Consider the following 24,109-nt stretch of genomic DNA (forward strand, 5'->3'; position numbering starts at 1 on the left):
AATAAATACTCCGTAATGACAATTGGTTATTCCTCAAAGTACTTCCCATTAGTGGTTGCATGGATCAAAGAGCTGAGACCATCACTCACACTATGTTATCTCAATGGCTGTTGATGTACTGGATGTCTGTCACCCCTGAGCAGGGTTTGAACTGCATTTCAGAACTGATGACAGAATTGTGCAGAATAATTGGAATGGCAAAATTATAGAATAGTCCTTACCAACTTGTATGCAGTGGTCATATTGAGTGAGTAGAGACTACATTTTGCAATATTATCACCCTTAATGTAAATGACCTTTGCAATAATCATGATGATATGTATTCCATAGTAGCTGCAAACAATCCAAGTTTAAACTTCATGAAGTGATATACAGCAAGAAAATATCCTCATCCATTGAATTGTCTAAACTACTGCCAGGGGAATAACTTTCATCCAGACAGGCCTTTGCCAAGAGATTAAAAGCCATCTACAGGCACAGAAATGGTGCCAGCATGAAGGCTTTGGAATGCTCAGAGGGGGCTGTGGGGAAGCATTGCATGCTTCTGAAACACTAATTCAGACAATGAGTGATGCTGAACAGTTTGTACATAACCCTAAATGTAAAAAGAAAAAAAAGTCAAAAAACTCATAAACCCACTCCAAGTGATTGAGAAGTGACCTCAAATCAATGTGAAACTACAGTTACCCACCAGGACAATCACTTTCCATGTGGGACAAGTTAGACACTTCACAGGTGCCCCAGAGATGATGCCTCAGGTGCCTGCAGATTCAGGACCAGTTGGGAGAGTGATGCCCATAATGAACATAGCAAGGAACACTGGCACGAGGAGTTTCAGAACAAAGAACTGCTGAGGAAACACACTTCTGTTACTACCAGTACATATTATGCCATACGCACAGCTAAAGTTATATAATGAATGAAGGTGGTCCACCAGCAACACGGCGGTTGTACCTCTGCATCAGAAGATGTTCAAGGGGCATCAGACCACCAAGTCAGCACCTGAACTAAAAGTTGAAGGCTATGGAGCCATCACTGGTTGTTAAGCATCTTTGTGTAACATCACACTGAGCTGATAGCTGATTTCATGCAGTACATGAGGCCAACATTATGTTGTAGGAGTTACTCTCATTGCCGACTACTAGAATAAGAATTTCTGTTTTTGTATGTTATACATTAACTACAATCAATACATTTGTCATAGGCAGAATACATCTTCAGTTTATCACTATTAGAATTACAAAAATTCTGTACATGGAGGGAGATGAGGTAAAAATGTGAACCAGATTTAGAAAAAAGGGAGATCTGACTATCTCTTATGAAGTCACAGTATTTCCCTGTGGCCTGTCCTATGACCAATCCCATCAGATATGCTACCAGTTGAGCACGCAGCAGAAGATGACATGGCATATATACTGTCATTGAACATCCCAAAGGAAATGAGCATTGGCAAGGATCCATTAGGGTGGCACCAACCTGAAAAATCATGCTGTCTGATGTTTTGCTGTTACAGATGGGCCATTACTAGTCTTTTCTTAAATTGTATACAGTACTGAATAAATGTACTGAAGTTTTCATGGTCTTGGTTATTTACTTGTCTCAGTCTATCAAATCTATGACGCCAGTTAGCTGTGCTCAGCTAAGGTCAACACTGCTAAAGCTGCCATGATTGCCACATACATCATTAAAGACACAACCACAGCCCAGGATCCGCTGATGAACAGACTGCATACAGCTCACCAGGTCTAGTCTAGGACGGCTGTCATGATTCATCATGACTTATACGATGTGTAGAAGATAGAATAAAACTTATACCTTGAAAAGACTTACACAGTATTCACAACACTATTAGGAGTATTGTCAGTGATGTGTGCCTGATCTCATCCTCAATTGCGTGATTAGGATTGGAGATCAAACTGTTGTCTGCACCAACAATTACATAATCGATGTGAAAAATACTACCACACTGGATGATATCACTGGGTTCAAAATGTTAGTAATCTAACAAGCATCATCTACAGGACTGACTTATGACTCCCATGATTGCCATAAGGTATTCATGACCTTGATCTTTATCCTTTTCTTCCTAGGTTTCAGATTGATTATGTAATGGTAAGGCAAATATTTTTAAACCAAATATTAAACTGTAAGGCATTTCCAGACTCTGACCATGATTTACTGGTTATGATCTGCAGATTAAATTGAAGAAAGTGCAGAATGCTCGGAAATTAGGGACATTAAAAGATCCAGAAGTTGCTGATAGTTTCAAATTGAGGATTATGCAACAATGAACTGAAAGAAATATAATAGAAGATGAATGGGTAGCTTTGAGAGATGAAATAATGAAGGCAGCAGAGAATCAAGGATGCAAAGAGAAGGACCAATAGATATCCTTGGATACCACACAAGATATTCAGTTTAATTGATGGAAAAAGGTAATGTAAAAATGCAGGAAATGAAGCAGGTGAAAGAGAAACAAGATGTCTAAATATAAGATTGTATCGAAGCAGGGATCAATTGTCTACAAACACAGAGCTGGGCTGCAAAAGTGTGCATTGATTGAGGTAAGATAAATGCCATGTATAGAAAAATTAAAGAGACTGTTGGAGAAAATGCAAGGAGTTATACAAACCTCAAGTGCTGAGATGGCAAGCCAATACTAAACAAAGTCAAAAGGCAGAAAGGTGGCAGGAATAAATAGAAGACATGTAAAAATGAAATGAACTTGAAGACAATATTACACAAAGAGTAGTGGATGTATATGAAGATGATGTGGAAGGTATTACTCTATGAGAATAATCTGACAGATGATGTGGAAGATATTACTCTACGAGAAGAATTTGACAGAGTACTGAAAGAGCTTTGTATGTTAAAACAAGGCTACTGGAGCAGAAGACATTCCTTCAGAATTACTAAAATTCTTGAAAGAGCCAGCCATGACAAAACTATTCCACCTGGTTTGCCAGAAGAGACAGGCTAAATACCATCGGACTTCAAGAAGAATGTAAAAATTCCAGTCCCAAAAGAAGCAGGTGATGACAGATGTGAATACTACTACATTAACATGTCATATTATCAGAATATTGATCTTTATTATTACAGCAGCACTCCGCTAATTTCAATTTGCCGCCGCTCATACCTCACCTGTCTTTCAACAACATCTTTGCCTCTGTACTTCCGCCTCGACTGACATCTCTGCCCAAACTCTTTGCCTTTACAAATGTCTGCTTGTGTCTGTGTACGTGTGGATGGATATGTGTTTGTGTGCGAGTGTATACCTGTCCTTTTTTCCCCCTAAGATAAGTCTTTCCGCTCCCGGGATTGGAATGACTCCTTACCCTCTCCCTTAAAACCCACATCCTTTCGTCTTTCCCTCTCCTTCCCTCTTTCCTGATGAGGCAACAGTTTGTTGCGAAAGCTTGAATTTCGTGTGTATGTTTGTGTTTGTTTGTGTGTCTATCGACCTGCCAGCATTTTCCTTCGGTAAGTCACATCATCCGTGTTTTTTAGAGACATTGTTATTAATTATTCTAACACACAGCCTGTTTGTGTTTCATTTATTCCAATGTTAAGTTGATGCATTGTTGTTATTCTAACCAATACATGTTTCATGTCTGAAAATCAGCCATGGACTGACTGTCTCAGGACCAAAAATCAGTCCTTTATGTTCCAGCACGACAAGCACTAGCACAAAGATCAAGGATGATATAGCAGAGAGGGCTGTGAGGCAACATCAGCCAATAGCACACTGACTAGGACGTCACCACAACAGGTGCGGCATCTGCACAAAGAGATTAAAAGCTTCAGACACATTAACAAAGCCGCACTAGAAGAGCAGCAGTGATATTAATGATAGCAGTGGCTTCTGAACTTGTGTGATTAGCTTGTATGGACATTGCATATAGCAAAGGACATCGATTACTTGCATGTTGTCAATAGCTTGTGACCCATCATGTAGAAACAAAAGTTAAGTATTCAGTTCCTATAATAAACTCCATTAATATGAATTGCTTGAGAAAACAGCTTCCTAGGCACCCTGTAACAGACAAGTGGGCAGGATCAAACACTTTATATATGGGCACTGAAACTATACATTGTCTGATGTCTAAATTACTGAAATTACAATTAAAGCATAACTCATTCAATTAACTGAATACACTAAAAAAATTCTCCTTTTTAACAGTTCCTTTCATCAGAAAGGTTTGGCCAAATTATTTGTTTAAATAATGAAATTAACAGATATAGTTATACAAACAATACTTTTGACAAACCTGGTAATTATTTTGGAATTAAGTGCTGGCTTTGCTAGTATGTTTTTGAATAGAGCCAAATAAATACTTTACAAATCCTAGCAGTTCTTCCTCCAAATGTTTATAGTTAATACAGAATTTATATTTGTTTATAAGTCAAGGATAGAATCTAAATCACGGACCAACTACTGATTTCACCATCTGACAAAAGATATTAACTAGGAATGGTCAAAATAAATTAGGAAATTAATTACATACACAAAACTAAGCACAAACTTAGAACTGGTACTATATTCCTTAAGACTGAGGGCCAACCTTTCTCCTTTATAAAAATACAGATTATACTAATGCATGTTGGTGGTAATTAGGCAAAAATGAAAATATAGTGAACTTAAGGAGACAAATGGCAAAACAAGAGAGGAAGTAAAGACATCCCAGTTAGGTTCATCACCATTTGTATATGAGTTGCTTGCTCCAGTAAAGTTGAGGGCTATGCCAGTGGTAGTGTAGCTACTGGCAGGGTCACCCAAACCGGACAGGCCTCAATGGAGGAGCCAGATGAAACATGTCCCACCTAGTGCAGGGTGGTCTCTACAGGTGTGGTGAAGCTAACCCTCCTAGGAGAGTAAATCCTGATATCAAATCCAGGTCCTCCAAGTTGGAGTTTGGGTCAATGGGCCAGCACCCTATTATCCACAAAAAAACTTCTAAAAGCTCGAGAATCTAAAATGGAGCCCAGAAATTGGATAGAAACTCTTTACGACAATTATTGGAAAGGAAAAGGATATTGAGAGTTGGTGCATGGAACGTTCAAAGCCTCACAAATAAACACACTGAAATAGAGAATGAAATTAGTTGACTGAAGGTGGATATAATTATTCTGTCAGAAACAAAAAAGAAGGCAAAAGGGAATGGAAAATTTGGAAATTGCATCCATTTTTGGTCTGGAGTTGATAAACGAAAACAAGCAAAAGCCGGCATTTCCATTCTAATTAACAAAGCTCTGAGTGCTTGCAGCAAGGACTATGCATTTATATGCAAAAGAGTTGTCACTATTACCATCAAGTTATACGGCATTGAAACAGTTATAACAGGAGTGTATGCACCAAACGACGATGCGGCACAGCAAACCAGAGACCATTTCTACCAGAAATCACACCATCTACTCAACCAAGTCAAAAAGCACCAAGAAGTAGTAATAGCAGAAGATTTTAATGCGAGGGTTGGCTCAGAAATAAATGATGCAGTAATAGGAAAATATGGAGAAAATGTCATTAATAGTTCTGGAGAAAATCTTGGAGAACTCCATACCAGTATAAGATGAAAATTCTGAACACACATTATTCACATAAAGATATCCACAGATATACATGGGAGAGACCATCACTACAGCAGATATCAATAATTGATTACATCACTACCAAGCAATGACCAAAAATGGTAGTAGTACAGTCATGCGGGGAGCCATCTGTGGGCCTGATCACTACTTAGGTTTAGAAAAGTTAACATACCCATTTAGGCGAAAACCATCAACAACTGGCCAAGTGGCTGCCACAGCAATCATGAGAAATTAGAGCAGGCAAGCTATAAGCTCTTCCTCCTGAAGCAGTTCAGCATCAAGGATTTACTTCAACGTAGATTAGAAAATGAACTTAAAGTGATTCCAGAAGATGACAATGGTGAAGTACAATATGAGAATATTAAAAAAGCAATTACAAAAATTTCTCTAGAGGTACTAGGGACTGAGAGTAAGGGTCTAGGTAAACGTGATTCTCCATGGATGTCTGATGAACTGAAGATGTTGATTAGGGAAAAGAAAAATCTCTGCAAAAAATGCTTAACAACTAAATCACTACAGGACAGGCAAAACTACCAGACAACAAATTACAAATTAAGAAACAAAATTAAAGTAGAAAATAACAAGATGTGGGAATAGAAATGTACTGAAACTGAGAGTCAAATAGGTGGATCAGAAACAACAGAAGTGTGGACGATAATTACCAGTATGAAGAACACAAGTAAACAAAGCAGTAGACAAACTAATTCCCTGAAAGGAATGGAAAAAGCATTATGCAGACCTTTTAACTGAAGATAGGCCATATCAGACGCAAAGGAATGAAGAGAAGATGGAAGTAAATATCAAAATATAAACATTACAATAGAGGAAGTGAATTGCGCATGATTAAAATGAAGAATGGCTGATCACCTGGTCCAGGAAACATTCCTGTTGAATTATTGAAGGCTGTAGGAAGATATCTGAAGAAATGAATAACCTGCCTGATGAACAACTGTTGTAAAAGGATTGAAATTCCCTCAGAATGGAAAAAATCATACATTATTTCTATTTTTAAGAAAGGGTATAGAAAAGACACAAACTGCTATAGAGGCATTAGTGTCAATTGTACAATGAGCAGCTTATTTGGCAAGATAATGTTTGAAAAAATTAGACAAAATGTTGGCCACCATATTGGGGAAGACCAGAGCGGGTTTAGGCAGAATGGATCATATACAGATAACCTATTTATTTTACAACAACTAATGGAGAAATTTATAGCAGTAGGGAAGGAGCTACAAATGTGTAGATAGATTTAGCAAAAGCTTACAATACAGTCCCTAAATCTAAGCTGTGGGAAGCTATAGAAGACATACGTATGGATGATCACATTTTACAAATTATTATTGAAATGTACAGAGACAATATGCTACAGATTAAATGAAGTTCAAAGTTATCAGAACCGATTAATGTCGCTAAAGGTTTGCGGCAAGGTTGCAGTATGTCACCCATCTTGTTCAATTTATATGTAGAAGTGGCTCTCCGAAATTGGAAGAACAGCTGCAGAGGAATGGGAATCAATGTCAACAAAGCACAGATATTTTCCTTAAGTTTTGCTGATGATCAAGCTATTAGCACAAGATGATTATGACCTTGAGTTCATTTATTTTATTTTTATTTATTTATTGTTCCGTGGGACCAAATTAAGGAGAAGTCTCCATGGTCATGGAACGAGTCAATACATGAAATTATAACACAATAGTAGAAACAGATAAAATGAAATATATGTAACATATTCAGGCGACAATTCATAAGTATAAATAAAGAAAATCAACAATATAACACTGGAATTTGTTTAATTTTTCAGCTCTTCCAGGAGCTCCTCAACAGAATAGAAGGAGTGAGCCATGAGGAAACTCTTCAGTTTAGACTTAAAAGTGTTTGGGCTACTGCTAAGATTTTTCAGTTCTTGTGGTAGCTTATTGAAAATGGATGCAGCAGAATACTGCACTCCTTTCTGCAAAAGAGTCAAGGAAGCACATTCCACATGCAGATTTGATTTCTGCCTAGTATTAACTGAGTGAAAGCTGCTAACTCTTGGGAATAAGCTAATATTACTAACAACAAACGACATTAAAGAAAATATATACTGTGAGGGCAATGTCAGAAGTCCCAGGTTATTGAATAGGGGTCAACAAGATGTTCTCAAACTAACAGCACACATAGCCTGAACAGCCCGTTTTTGAGCTAAAAATACCCTTTTTGAATCAGAAGAATTACCCCAAAAAATAATACCATATGACATAAGCGTATGAAAATATGCGAAGTAGACTACTTTTCGTGTTGAACTGTCACTTATTTCAGATACTGTTCTAATGGTAAATAAAGCAGCATTTAGTTTCTGAACAAGATCCTGAACATCGGCTTTCCACAACAGCTTACTATCTATCCGAACGCCTAGGAACTTGAACTGTTCCATCTCTCTTATAATATGCCTATTCTGTCTGATCAAAATATCAGTTCTTGTTGAATTGTGAGTTATAAACTGTAAAAACTGAGTCTTACTGTGATTTAGCATCAAATTATTTTCCACAAGCCACGAACTTATTTCATGAACTACATTATTTGATACTGTTTCAAGATTTCACGCAAGATCCTTCACTACCAAGCTGGTGTCATCAGCAAACAGAAATATTTTTGAATCACCTGTAATACTAGAAAGCATATCATTTATATAAATAAGAAACAGCAGTGGCCCCAGCACCGACCCTTGGGGAACGCCCCACTTAACAGTGCCCCATTGGGACAGAACAACACTACCACTCTCAATATTGCAGAGAATTACTTTCTGCTTTCTGTTCTTAAAGTAAGAGGTGAACCAATTGTAAGCTATGCCCCTTGCTCCATAATGGTACAACTTCTGCAGTAATATTTTGTGGTCAGCACAGTCAAAAGCCTTCGTTAAATCAAAGAAAACACCTAGCGTTTGCAACCTTTTATTTAATCCATCCAAAACCGCACAGAGAAAAGAGAATATAGCATTTTCAGTTGTTAAACCACTTCTAAAACCAAACTGCACATTTGACAGCAAATTATGTGAATTTGAATGCTCCAGTAACCTTATGTATACAACCCTCTCAATAACTTTAGCAAACACCGATGGCATAGAAATAGGTCTATAATTGTCAACATTATCCCTGTCTCCCTTTTTATAAAGTGGTTTCACTACCAAGTACTTTAATCGGTCAGGAAACTGACCACTCCTAAAGGAAAAGTTACAGACATGACTAAGTACTGGGATAACATACATAGAACAATACTTCAGTATTCTGCTAGATACCCCATCATATCCATGAGAGTTCTTGGTCTTTAGTGATTTAATTATTAACTCAATCTCCCTCTTGTCAGTATCATGGAGGAGCATTTCAGGTAACAGTCTTGGAACACTTTTTTCTACGAGCGCTATATGATTCCCTGTTGGGACTAGGTTACTATTTAGTTCACCTGCTATATTCAGAAAGTGATTATTAAATACTGTACATATATGCGACTTATCAGTAACATGAACATTCCCACTACGCACTGATTGTATATCCTCGACCTGTCTCTGCAGACCAGCCACTTCCTTTACGACTGACCATGGTTTTAATTTTATTCTGAGACTTAGCTATTCTATCTGCATACCACATACTTTTTGCCTTCCTAATAACTTTTTTAAGCTCCTTACAATACTGTTTGTAATGGGCTGCTCCATTTAGATTTTGACTATTTCTAATGTCATGTGTTAAGTCCCATAGTGCTCAGAGCCATGTGAAACAAACCATCTAATGTCATGATATGACATTTAAATCGGGAATACAACAAATGACTACAAATGAGTCTAACAAAAACAGAGTATCTGGTGATGAATAGTGATGCTAAATTTGAAGATCACATAAAAAAAAAGTAGTTATGAGACAGGTAGAGAAATTTAAATATCTCGGGGCACATATTGATAAAAATGGACTGGGCCATAAAGACGTAAAATATAGAATACAACACAGCAGAAAAGTGTTAGGGTGTATGAATTATTTTTGGTGGGATAAGAATATTTCCAACAGCAATACAAAAACAGTAGCTAAGATAATGGTTGAGTCAGTGCTATGTTATGGATCAGAACTCTGGATCTTAAATGTGGATCTCAAAAGAAGACTAATAGCTGTGGAAATAGGTTACTTGTGTAGGAGTGCCAGAATATCAAGAATAAAAAGAAAAACTAATGAGGAAGTAAGAGCTAGAATGAAGGCAAATGATATAGTAACAGATAGAACTGAAAGAAAATCATTAAAATGGTATGGACATATGATGAGAATGCCAGATCATCGGTGGCCAAAGAGGGTATGTGACTGGAAACCATCCAGCAGACGTAAGTGCAGAAGACCATGACATTCTTGGACAGACCATATAAATGGGATAATGGAACATTGCAGCATCGACAATGAAGATGCGCTGCATAAAGAGGCTTGGTGGAAGATAACAGGAATACAACAAGATGTTGTTATTAATTAATCTTTGTATTGATTAATCCTGTAATAATAATAATAATAAATTCATAAGAGAGGACTTGTTAAAGCAGAAAGATTCCTGGCCTTTCAACATACTGATGATGGTACAATGACTTACAGCACCACTCTTTTCTGTTCCAAATATGTTAACTGTACTTGGTATATAGCTTGGGTTTCATAAATATTTTATTAAGTTGTGTATTTGTACAAGACTTTTGTATTTTTAAACTAAGACTTTTGTATTTTTAAACTACGTTCAGTTGTAAAACGTGCAGCGGTAACTGGCACCACTGGTAGATCACACAGTTACCATTGTGCATAACTTTAAAACATTAGTCACTGGTTTTGATTGCAACCACATTGTTTGTTTTATGTTCATAAGTGTGTGAAAAGTACAAAATACTAAATAAAATGATAAACCATATGAATTGTAAAATAAAGTTAATACATGTTGTCAATGTATGATCCATGTCATGAGAGCACTGTAGATTGGTATGGTGTACACTAAAGCCAGCTATGTTGCAACTGTGAACAGCCACCTCAGTGTGAACTCTGTCTCTGACATGAATAATCTGGTCAGGACTATAATCATATACAAATGGTTTTAATGTTTTAACTAACATTTTCTGGTATGTATTTTATGACTGGCATATATTTAAAGCTTATGCATCTGTACATTTTATAATGCATGCATGTTACCTTATTGCAACTGGTTATTTACATGTTTTTATCACTGAAGACGGTCACACAGTGACCAAAATCTGAATATGCTGTAAACATCATTTGCAACTGAGATTGGCGAGGCAGGCTCTGGTGACGGGGGGCTGCACCCACAAACCTGTAGTTTCCAGCAGTGAGCAGATGCGTGACTGAACAAGCGGCACACCATCAGCCCATTGGCTGCAGAGATGATAAAAGACAATATCCCTGGCAGCAGACAACAGTGGCCAGTATCCACCTGGGCCTGCAACCAGACCCTTGTTCCCACACCAGTAATCCCGGTGCAAAGCGGATGGGTGAATCCAGATGCAACAGGTGCAGTGCAGGCTGCAGAAGGTGAAGCAGTCTGTATAGCTGCCAGTCATGAAGCATCTCAGCTGGGCTCCTGTCCCCCATACGAATGAAGCATTAGGTGCTCAGAAAACTGAGAAGGATGTCATCTGGCGAAGAATCCATAGCAAACTTTTTCATTCAGAACTTGAACTTATGCTTAGTTGTTCTGTGTCACCATTCGATTGAGGGTGGAATGGCAGAGCCATAGCATGATGTGTGAAAGGTGTGGGAAATGGACTGAGGCCCATTATCAAAAACTAAGGTACAAGGCAACCCCTCAATAGGAAAAACCCTAAAAATCATAAGAATTGTGACCTCAGCCAATATCGACATGCACTGGAAAATAGATCAAAAATGATGAGCCAACAGGAATTCAAGAAGGGATCTGCAAAGCCAACATGAATGTATTCCCATGGCTGGCATGGAGCTAGCCAGGGGGACAGATATACCCTGGGACTGCCTTTTGTCAGGCACATCATTCACAAGCCACAACAAAATGGACGATTTCGCCATCAATTTCTGAGCAAAAAACATATCTCCTTGCTAACAGTTTAGTGCATGGAACTCCCCAATCGCCCTGGTGGAGAAGACATAGAACTTTTCATTGTAATGCACTGGGAATGACTAGTCTCAAAGAGACATCTTCCATTGACAACAGAAAAACACTGTCAATAACAGAGAGGTGATATCATAAGGAAAAATAATTGTTCAGGGGGTCCAAAGCCTGACTCAGTGGTTTACCTGGGCAGCCTTGTTGAACAAATTGAACCATCTGGTGGACAATGGGTAGTTGCGAGATGCGAAAGCTGTTGTCAGGTTGTAGGTGTAATGGTTCAGGGATTCCGGACTGGAGCAGATTCGTTTGCCACGAAGACCTAGGCTGTAGGGAAGGGACCGTTTAATGTGGAATGGGTGGCAGCTGCATCTCGCAACTACCCTCCCGACCTGGTACAGAAGCAAATAACCAGAGCCACCTCCTCATCCCCTCGAACCCAGAATCCTCCACAGAAGAACCACAAAAGTGCCCCACTTGTGACAGGATACTTTCCGGGACTGGACCAGACTCTGAATGTGGCTCTCCAGCAGGGATACGACTTCCTCAAATCCTGCCCTGAAATGAGATCCATCCTTCATGAAATCCTCCCCACTCCACCAAGAGTGTCTTTCCGCCGTCCACCTAACCTTCGTAACCTGTTAGTTCATCCCTATGAAATCCCCAAACCACCTTCCCTACCCTCTGGCTCCTATCCTTGTAACCGCCCCCGGTGTAAAACCTGTCCCATGCACCCTCCCACCACCACCTACTCCAGTCCTGTAACCTGGAAGGTGTACACGATCAAAGGCAGAGCCACATGTGAAAGCACCCACGTGATTTACCAACTGACCTGCCTACACTGTGATGCATTCTATGTGGGAATGACCAGCAACAAACTGTCCATTCGCATGAATGGACACAGGCAGACAGTGTTTGTTGGTAATGAGGATCACCCTGTGGCTAAACATGCCTTGGTGCACGGCCAGCACATCTTGGCACAGTGTTACACCGTCCGGGTTATCTGGATACTTCCCACCAACACCAACCTATCCGAACTCTGGAGATGGGAACTTGCTCTTCAATATATCCTCTCTTCCCGTTACCCACCAGGCCTCAATCTCCGCTAATTTCAAGTTGCCGCCACTCATACCTCACCTGTCATTCAACATCATCTTTGCCTCTTCACTTCTGCCTCGACTGACATCTCTGCCCAAACTCTTTGTCTTTAAACATGTCTGCTTGTGAGATGTCTGCTTGTGTCTGTATATGTGTGGATGGATATGTGTGTGTGTGTGCGAGTGTATACCCGTCCCTTTTTCCCCCTAAGGTAAGTCTTTCCGCTCCCGGGATTGGAATGACTCCTTACCCTCTCCCTTAAAACCCACATCCTTTCGTCTTTCCCTCTCCTTCCCTCCTTCCTGATGAGGCAACAGTTTGTTGCGAAAGCTTGAATTTTGTGTGTGTGTTTGTGTTTGTTTTTGTGTCTATCGACCTACCAGCGATTTCGTTCGGTAAGTCACATCATCTTTGTTTATTTTTTTCTGTATATGTGTGGATGGGAATGTGTGTGTGTGTGTGTGTGCGAGTGTATACCCGTCCTTTTTTCCCCCTAAGATAAGTCTTTCCGCTCCCGGGATTGGAATGACTCCTTACCCTCTCCCTTAAAACCCACATCCTTTCGTCTTTCCCTCTCCTTCCCTCTTTCCTGATGAGGCAACAGTTTGTTGCGAAAGTTTGAATTTTGTGTGTATGTTTGTGTTTGTTTGTGTGTCTATCGACGTGCCAGCGCTTTCGTTTGGTAAGTCACATCATCTTTGTTTTTAGATATATTTTTCCCACGTGGAATGTTTCCTCGATTCACCACCAGTTGGCCCAATTGAAGGAAGGTAATGTTGACTTCGGTGCTTGTGTTGACATGCGACTCATGCGTGGCATCAACAGGTTAGTGTTCATCACAAACGTGGTTTTGCAGTCAGTACAATGTTAAAAAAAATGCCCATTTGATGTATGGATTAGTACGGGGCAATAGCTGCGGCGCGATACGTTTGTATCAAGACAGATTTCCAGAACAAAGGTGTCCCAACAGGAAGACGTTCGCAGCAATTGATTGGCATCTTAGGGAGCACGGAACATTCCAGCCTATGACTCGTGACTGGGGAAGACCTAGAATGACGAGGACACCTGCAATGGATGAGGCAATTCTTAGTGCAGTTGATGATAACCCTAATATCAGTGTCATAGAAGTTGCTGCTGTACAAGGTAATGTTGACCACGTCACTGTATGGAGAGTGCTACGGGAGAACCAGTTGTTTCCGCACCATGTACAGCATGTGCAGGCACTATAAGCAGCTGATTGGCCTCCACGGGTACACTTCTGTGAATGGTTCATCCAACAATGTGTCAATCCTCATTTCAGTGCAGATCTTCTCTTTACGGATGAGGCTTCATTCCAACGTGATCCAATTGTAAATTTTCACAATCAGCATGTGTGGACTGACGAGAATCCGCACGCAATTGTGCAATCACATCATCATCACAGATTTTCTGTGAACGTTTGGGCAGGCATTGTTGGTGATGTCTTGATTGGGCCTCATATTATTCCACCTACGCTCAATGGAACACGTTATCATGATTTCATGCGGGATACTCTACCTGTGCTGCTAGAACATGTGCCTTTACAAGTACAACAAAAATGTGGTTCATGCACGATGGAGCTCCTGAACATTTCAGTCGAAGTGTTTGTATGCTTCTCAACAACAGATTTGGTGACTGATGAATTGGTAGAGGTGGAGCAATTCCAAATCCTCCACGCTCTCCTGACCTCAACCCTCTTGACTTTCATTTATGGGGGCATTTGAAAGCTCTTGTCTACGCAACCCCGGTACCAAATGTAGAGACCCTTCATGCTCGTATTGTGGATGGCTGTGATACAATACGCCATTCTCCAGTGCTGCATCAGCGCATCAGGGATTCCATGCAACGTAGGGTGGATGCATATATCCTCACTAACAGAGAACATTTTGAACATTTCCTGTAACGAAGTGTTTGAAGTCATGCTGGTACATTCTGTTGCTGTGTGTTTCCATTCCATGATTAATGTGATTTGAAGAGAAGTAATAAAATGAGCTCTAACGTGGAAAGTAAGCGTTTCCGGACACATGTCCACATTACATATTTTCTTTCTTTGTGTGTGAGGAATGTTTCCTGAAAGTTTGGCCTTAACTTTTTGTAACACCCTATATATACAGGGTGTCCCAGCTATCTTGTCCACCCAAAATATCTCTGAAACAATAACAGCTATTGGAAAACGACTTTCACCGGTATCAATGTAGGGCTGGGGCCCATGAGTACATATTTGGACACATTCTAAAACAAAAGCATATGTGTTTTTTAACACAAACTTATGTTTTTTTAAATGGACCTCCTATATTTTTTCTTCAGCAATCCATAGCATGACAAAGCACATACACAATGGCGTTGATTGCATCGCAACATTCCCATTACATCCCGAGATATTGAGACGCGAAGTTAACACTTGAAACACCCGACATGCGCTGCTAGCGCACGTCCTGAGGCTCAGGCATGAACCCCATGCTGCCCGTAATCGCGATGTGATTGACATGTGTAATTATACCTCCATACGTATCAAGAGATCCAAAACGAATAATACGGTCTGCTGCCATCAACTCTCATAAGCACATAATGGTTTCCCTCTTGCACGTTTTACGTATCTACATACACAATATGAACCAGTACCGATTGGTGTACACCCGTCAGGTTGTCTTATTTATCCTGCACACCCAAAATAAGGTTTATCTAATGCGTTATATGACCCATTGTGCCTGTCACGCAGGTCCTGGCTCTACCTAGTCAAGTGTCCAACATAGTTCCCACTACTGCCACAGTTACCACTTTGCCTTGTTTACGATTTGTGACCCATGCAAACTCCTGTACTCCACCACCCTCCGAGCATCCCATTTGTTGTTGCTTTGGCGTGCAGTACACCGCTTGCCAGTGTAGTCATGCATCAGAGTAATCTAGTGACGGCACGGAGGTAGTACAGATTGTGAATAAATGTTGTGTTGTGGAACTTATACTGTACAGTATAATGTACACACATGAAGATACGGTAGAAATGCTGCTGATCAATGGAGAATGTACGTTGACGGGAAATACGTTATGAGATTGCTTGTTTGTTGATAGCACTGTTAGCGAACATTATGATTATTAAGTTAATATGTCTGTTATCTACCCTACTCTACATACCTGTACTGTACCCTGTTGTAGGTGAACGAAATGCTGTTCAGGCAGAACGACTGTACAGAAGACGATTCCCTGACAAGCCATCACCTTCGCGCTGGATGTTTGGTCGTCTCACATCTCGTCTATGTGAAATGGGAAACTTAAATCCAAGACCTCAACATTGTCCTAGAACACACACAGATGAATGTGCTGAAGTTTCTGTGCTCGCTACCATAGCTGTGAATCCTCAAATCAGCACACGCCAAATTGAACGTGAAGTTGATGTGTCGAAATCAAGTGCACAGCGTATTCTTAAACATGATAAATTTCATCCTTACCATGTTCATTTACACCAGGATCTTCATGGAAATGACTTCTGCAATAGGGTAACATTTTGTCGGTGGGCTCAGCAAAAACTTCTGACTAAGCCAATTTTTTTTGCAGATGTTCTCTTTACTCACGAGGCATCATTCTCCAACAAATGAATTGCCAATATGAGGAATATTCATTATTGGTCTGCAGACAATCCAAAATGGCTCCGTCAGGTAGAGCATCAATGTCCGAGGAAAGCTAATGTTTGGTGTGGGATTATTGGAGATACCATTATCGGACCTTTCTTTATAAATGGCATCCAAAATGGCAGACAATTCTCCAGATTTATATGACACAATCTTCCTGTTCTCTTGGACACCGTACCTCTGAACCGGAGAATGGTCATGTGGTATCAGCATGACGGATGCCCTACACATAATGCCTTACGAGCACGACGTCTTCTGAACCATAAGTTCCCTGGTAGGTGGATTGGACGAGGTGGCCCAGTTAGGTGGCCTGCCCGATCTCCGGACCTTACACCGCTGGATTATTTTCTTTGGGGAGCAGTGAAGGATGCTGTTTACCAACATGAACCAACAACACCAGAGGGAAGCAACGCATTATTGATGCTTGTACAGCCATCAAAGAGGAAACAGTAGCACGAAGTAGGGAATTCTTCATCCACAGAGTGACCCTATGTATGCAAGCCAATGGGCATCACTTTGAGCATGAGATGTGAACGCTATGTTTAGTCTGTAGTGCTGGTATCACAGAGGAAGTTTCTACAAAGGGCCATTTTACCCAGTCATGTTAAGAAACATTTGTTTGCAACAATTTGTCATTTAACGCATTAGATAAACATAACATTGATAATTATGTGATAATAAAACTAATTGGTTAAACATGTTTACATTCATCTTCTATGTCCTACCTGAACTTCCCAAATCAAAACATTTTTACCTAAACAATGGTAAAACTTTTAGTCCACTTGCTCGTTTCACTAAAACCATCAACATGAATTTTACTATTACGAGTGAATGATTAACTGTCACTTGTGCTAGATCTACAGTAAAGTAAAGTTTTAACGTTGAACGGCATTACCTTTTTAGTAACGGATCAATGATAAGCGAAGTTAACTTTGTGACTAACGTTGCGGTACACAGATATGTTACAGAACCGCATCACCCCTAGCCTATGGGATGAATACCTGCTGGAATGTACGACGTTAATGCAGGATGGCAGTAGACCATATTATTCATTTCAGACCTCTTGATAAGTATGGAAGTGTGATTACGCATGTCAATCACATCGCGATTACGGGCAGCATGGGGTTCACGCCTGAGCCTCAGGACGTGCGCTAACAGCGCATGTCGGGTGTTTCAAGCGTCAACTTCGCGTCTTAATATTTCGGGATGTAATGGGAATATTGCGATGCAATCAATGCCATTGTGTATGTGCTTTGTAATGCTATGGATTGCTGAAGAAAAAATATAGGAGGTCCATTTAAAAAAACATAAGTTTGTGTTAAAAAACACATATGCTTTCGTTTTAGAATGTTTACAAATATGTACATTCATGGGCCCCAGCCCTACATTGATACCAGTGAAAGTCGTTTTCCAATAGCTGTTATTGTTCCAGAGATATTTTGGGTGGACAAGATATAAAAAGAAAGATGGTGTGACTTACCAAATGAAAGCGCTGACAGGTCGATAGACAGACAAACAAACACAAACATACACACAAAATTCAAGCTTTCGCAACCAACGGTTGCTTCATCAGGAAAGAGGGAAGGAGAGGGAAAGACGAAAGGATGTGGGTTTTAAGGGAGAGGGTAAGGAGTCATTCCAATCCCGGGAGTGGAAAGACTTGCCTTAGGGGGAAAAAGGATGGGTATACACTCACACCCACACACACATATCCATCCACATATCCACACATATACAGACACACTTATTTAAATGTCTGCTTGTGTCTGTATATGTGTGGATGGATATGTGTGTGTGTGCGAGTGTATACCTGTCCTTTTCTCCCCCTAAAGTAAGTCTTTCCGCTCCCGGGATTGGAATGACTCCTTACCCTCTCCCTTAAAACCCACATCCTTTCGTCTTTCCCTCTCCTTCCCTCTTTCCTGATGAGGCAACAGTTTGTTGCGAAAGCTTGAATTTTGTGTGTATGTTTGTGTGTCGACATATATATACAATAGAGGGAAACATTCCACGTGGGAAAAATATATCTAAAAACAGATGATGTTACTTACCGAACGAAAGTGCTGGCAGGTCGATATACACACAAACAAACACAAACACACACACGAAATTCAAGCTTTCGCAACAAACTGTTGTCTCATCAGGAAAGAGGGGAAGGAGAGGGAAAGACGAAAGGATGTGGATTTTAAGGGAGAGGGTAAGGAGTAATTCCAATCCCGGGAGCGGAAAGACTTACCTTAGTGGGAAAAAAGGACTGGAATACACTCGCACACACACTCATATCCATCCACACATATACAGACACAAGCAGACGTCTTTAAATATGTCTGCTTGTGTCTATATATGTGTGGATGGATATGTGTGTGTGTGTGTGTGTGTGTGCGAGTGTATACCTGTCCTTTTTTCCCCCTAAGGTAAGTCTTTCCGCTCCCGGGATCGGAATGACTCCTTACCCTCTCCCTTAAAACCCACATCCTTTCGTCTTTCCCTCTTCTTCCCCTCTTTCCTGATGAGACAACAGTTTGTTGTGAAAGCTTGAATTTTGTGTGTGTGTTTGTGTTTGTTTGTGTGTCTATCGACCTGCCAGCACTTTCGTTCAGTAAGTCACATCATCTTTGTTTTTTTTATATATATATACGAGGGCAGTTCAATAAGTAATGCAACACATTTTTTTTCTCGGCCAATTTTGGTTGAAAAAACCGGAAATTTCTTGTGGAATATTTTCAAACATTCCCGCTTCGTCTCGTATAGTTTCATTGACTTCCGACAGGTGGCAGCCCTGTACGGAGTTGTTAAAGGAGCGTCTGTAACGGATGTGCGTTGCAAACAACGGGCAGTGATCGAGTTTCTTTTGGCGGAAAACCAGGGCATCTCAGATATTCATAGGCGCTTGCAGAATGTCTACGGCGATCTGGCAGTGGACAAAAGCATGGTGAGTCGTTGGGCAAAGCGTGTGTCATCATCGCCGCAAGGTCAAGCAAGACTGTCTGATCTCCCGCGTGCGGCCCGGCCGTGCACAGCTGTGATTCCTGCAATGGCGGAGCGTGCGAACACACTCGTTCGAGATGATCGACGGATCACCATCAAACAACTCAGTGCTCAACTTGACATCTCTGTTGGTAGTGCTGTCACAATTGTTCACCAGTTGGGATATTCAAAGGTTTGTTCCCGCTGGGTACCTCGTTGTCTAACCGAACACCATAAAGAGCAAAGGAGAACCATATGTGCGGAATTGCTTGCTCGTCATGTGGCTGAGGGTGACAATTTCTTGTCAAAGATTGTTACAGGCGATGAAACATGGGTTCATCACTTCGAACCTGAAATAAAACAGCAATCAATGGAGTGGCGCCACACCCACTCCCCTACCAAGAAAAAGTTTAAAGCCATACCCTCAGCCGGTAAAGTCATGGTTACAGTCTTCTAGGACACTGAAGGGGTTATTCTGTTCGATGTCCTTCCCCATGGTCAAACGATCAACTCTGAAGTGTATTGTGCTACTCTTCAGAAATTGAAGAAACGACTTCAGCGTGTTCGTAGGCACAAAAATCTGAACGAACTTCTCCTTCTTCATGACAACGCAAGACCTCACACAAGTCTTCGCACCCGAGAGGAGCTCACAAAACTTCAGTGGACTGTTCTTCCTCATGCACCCTACAGCCCCGATCTCACACCGTCGGATTTCCATATGTTTGGCCCAATGAAGGACGCAATCCGTGGGACGCACTACGCGGATGATGAAGAAGTTATTGATGCAGTACGACGTTGGCTCCGACATCGACCAGTGGAATGGTACCGTGCAGGCATACAGGCCCTCATTTCAAGGTGGCGTAAGGCCGTAGCATTGAATGGAGATTACGTTGAAAAATAGTGTTGTGTAGCTAAAAGATTGGGGAATAACCTGGTGTATTTCAATGCTGAATAAAACAACCCCTGTTTCAGAAAAAAATGTGTTGCATTACTTATTGAACTGCCCTCGTATATATATATATATATATATATATATATATATATATATATATATATATATATATATATATATATATATATATAAATTAATAGAGGGAAACATTCCACGTGGGAAAAATATATCTAAAAACAAAAACATACACACAAAGTTCAAGCTTTCGCAACAAACTGTTGCCTCATCAGGAAAGAGGGAAGGAGAGGGAAAGACGAAAGGATGTGGGTTTTAAGGGAGAGGGTAAGGAGTCATTCCAATCCCGGGAGCGGAAAGACTTACCTTAGGGGGGAAAAAGGACGGGTATACACTCGCACACACACACATATCCATCCACACATATACAGACACAAGCAGACATATTTAAAGACCATATTAAATACAAAGATGATGTGACTTACCGAACGAAAGCGCTGGCAGGTCGATAGACACACAAACAAACACAAACACACACACACAAAATTCAAGCTTTCGCAACAAACTTTTGCCTCATCAGGAAAGAGGGAAGGAGAGGGAAAGACGAAAGGATGTGGGTTTTAAGGGAGAGGGTAGGGAGTCATTCCAATCCCGGGAGCGGAAAGACTTACCTTAGGGGGAAAAAAGGACGGGTATACACTCGCACACACACACATATCCATCCACACATATACAGACACAAGCAGACATCTCACAAGCCTGATGTCTGCTTGTGAGATGTCTGCTTGTGTCTGTATATGTGTGGATGGATATGTGTGTGTGTGTGAGTGTATACCCGTCCTTTTTTCCCCCTAAGGTAAGTCTTTCCACTCCCGGGATTGGAATGACTCCTTACCCTCTCCCTTAAAACCCACATCCTTTCGTCTTTCCCTCTCCTTCCCTCTTTTCTGATGAGGCAACAGTTTGTTGCGAAAGCTTGAATTTTGTGTGTGTGTGTTTGTGTTTGTTTGTGTGTCTATTGACCTGCCAGCGCTATCGTTCGGTAAGTCACATCATCTTTGTTTTTAGATATATTTTTCCCATGTGGAATGTTTCCCTCTATATATATATATATATATATATATATATATATATATATATATATATGTGTGTGTGTGTGTGTGTGTGTGTGTGTGTGTGTGTGTGTGTGAGGGTACTATAACATTCTAAATTAAGGTTTTGAACTGCAGTAAATTTCTGCATTGTCATTCGTTACTCCTACCAGGACCACAAAAACTAACCAGTTAATCTAAGAATTGTACTCCTGCAACCTAATGATGAATTTCTGAATACTGTGGCACTAACATTTTATAGAAACAAGATCCATGCCTCAGCTGCATTTTTGGTACTGGAGGAGCTGTGGTTCTACAAGCCAAATTTACAACAGCTTATTTACAAATTTAGGGACAGTTACAGAATCTATGTTTTTATGCCTAATACAATTTGATGGCTGCCTCACAACCTATACTCTCTGGATCCTTCCCTCCAGCAACAGCATTCCTGAATTACATTTGATGATTGTTATCCTTGCAACATATCCTACACTCCCATAATCCTCCTGGCTTCTGTCTTCTCTAACCTGCTGCCCCACACCCTATACCCAATAGTTTCCTCTTTCTCTGTCCTATGACTCCCTCCAAATCTATGCCTCCATGTCATCCTCTCCATTAGCTGCACCCCACAGGCTCCAGTAGCTATGTGCCACATGTATAGCCTGTACAACCACTGTCTCCCCTGACTCACTAACTACCTGTTCCCAACCTGTCCTGTTGCTTCCCACCTCTTTTCTCTCTACCCATTTCATTCCATTTACTTGACCATCCACCAGACATTTGATTCACAAAGTGATGCCTGTAAAATAGTTCACATACAATGAAAAAAATAAAAAGATACTTACATCACGTGAGCCTTTCTCTACAGCAATACATACAGGTGTCTTTCCTTCTGTATCACATGATTTGGCATCTGCACCAGCTTCCAATAGGAGCCTCACTACATATCGCATTTCCCAATGAAGATGGAAATCTGAAATAGCTCTGTGTATTGGCGTCTGCCCTTTCTTATCAACAGAGTGTGTGAAATCTTTACAGTTTTCCCACAAGTACTCAAAATTTTCCTTGTTTCCCAGTGTTCTATGGAGTGCAGTCCTCCCAAGAACATCCCTTTTTGAAAGATCGGCTCCAGCATCATGAAGTAGCATTAAAACCTGCAAAATGCAGAAGTGTCTTTGAAACTTAATTCATAAATATATAGCAATATGTAGAAAACAAGCCAAATATATGTATAACAATCATTCTGAGAGTCTGGTGAGTCATCAAAAGATGTGGACTTAAGATCAGTATGATATATTATAAAAATGTAGAAAGCCATTGCATGATTCACATGCAGACTGCAACTCTTCATCAGAAAATTCAGCTATGGATGACCTGGATGTGCCTTGTAACTGAGTTCAGTGATTAAGCTAATCAAGGACGTACCCAGCAAGTGGCAGGAAAGGGCAGCTGCAACTTCCTAGGAAAAAAAAAAGAAAGAAATAAAGAAAAAAAATCTTTGAAAATGGGACTCTCATACTGCCCAGCAGAATAAAACAAATGAATCAGTTTAGTATCAGTTTGAAGAAAGTCCAAATGCGTAACGAATACTAACTGGTAGCAAGTGAACAAAGAACATCTGTCATGAAATCTCAAAACTGTTATGTAATTCATTCCAAAATCATCATGATGCTCCCATCTCCCCCCCCCCCCCCCCCTGCTATAATAGCAGCTAACACATTACATACACAGAAAATCAGTGGGCCTAATTTTAGAGTTAACTATATCAAAAGGAAAATTCAATCAGTTCTGGTCTTCACTGTAGGTGTGTTCAGCAAGCTGTCACCTGGCTGCATTCCTGTAACTTATCTAAACATTTTATACACCACGAAAAATACAGGTTTCACAAACTGTTGTAAGATTAAGAGTTATATTGACTGCTATGAACTAGTTAGTAAGCCAGTTAGTTTTATATTCCATGGATCATTTGTACAATTAATCACAATGGGGTGAAATCAAACTTAGCTTTGCTGTCTGTCAGACACTTCATATTAAAGAGTAAGTGATAAAAATTTTGGTGACATCACTGTGAGCCTCTTTTTGTATTAAAGACAACATAAATGTGTAAAAATGAACATCATTTTTACTTCATGTATAGTAAGTATGTACATAATTGCTCCTTTTAGCAGGTTATTTACAATGACTTCTGTGAGGGAATAAATGAACTGTAAAGTGACAGTCAAAATGCCCAACTCTGGAAACAGGTCTACAAGATGATAATGTTTGAACAGTATATATTATTCTCACAATACACTTTTTAGCAATGAAAACACTTTTTCCTGCAGAAAAGTTAACGCACAGTATTATTCCATAGGACATTATTCAATGAAAATATATGAACAGAGCCAGTTTGATAATATTTTCCACACAAGCAACTTATCATTCAACATGTCCCATCAGCCCACTCTCTACCCCCCTGTCCCCCCCTTTCCCCTCTTACACGTTCACCTTTGTCAGCTTTCACAACTAACTCCAGTATGCATTTATACAAGTCTTGCACTTCAGCTGTACCTCTCAGTATGACACTCCAAGCAGCCACTAATAATTATGATATGTCATGTATAGAAATCTTAGATTTGTGACACCTCTGTCACTACTCTCAACTTGCCACCCCAGGTGCCAGCTTGTGTCACTTGGACCTTAAACTGGCCCTGTAAACAAAGTATGTTAAATTACTTATTTGCCTCTGC

General features: G+C 40.3%; 1 protein-coding gene across 1 annotated transcript in view; it reads right to left on the reverse strand.

The window, feature by feature from the left end:
• The window catches only part of LOC126229628 (putative ankyrin repeat protein RF_0381), a 243,671-nt gene that overhangs the window by 87,417 nt on the left and 132,145 nt on the right, over nt 1-24,109 (reverse strand). The window contains exon 6 of the mRNA XM_049942370.1: nt 22,226-22,534. Coding sequence (XP_049798327.1) covers nt 22,226-22,534 — 309 coding nt within the window. The remainder of the gene's footprint in view (nt 1-22,225; nt 22,535-24,109) is intronic.

The sequence above is a fragment of the Schistocerca nitens genome, unplaced genomic scaffold (genome assembly GCF_023898315.1).
Source record: "Schistocerca nitens isolate TAMUIC-IGC-003100 unplaced genomic scaffold, iqSchNite1.1 HiC_scaffold_376, whole genome shotgun sequence".
NCBI classification, from domain to species: domain Eukaryota; kingdom Metazoa; phylum Arthropoda; class Insecta; order Orthoptera; family Acrididae; genus Schistocerca; species Schistocerca nitens.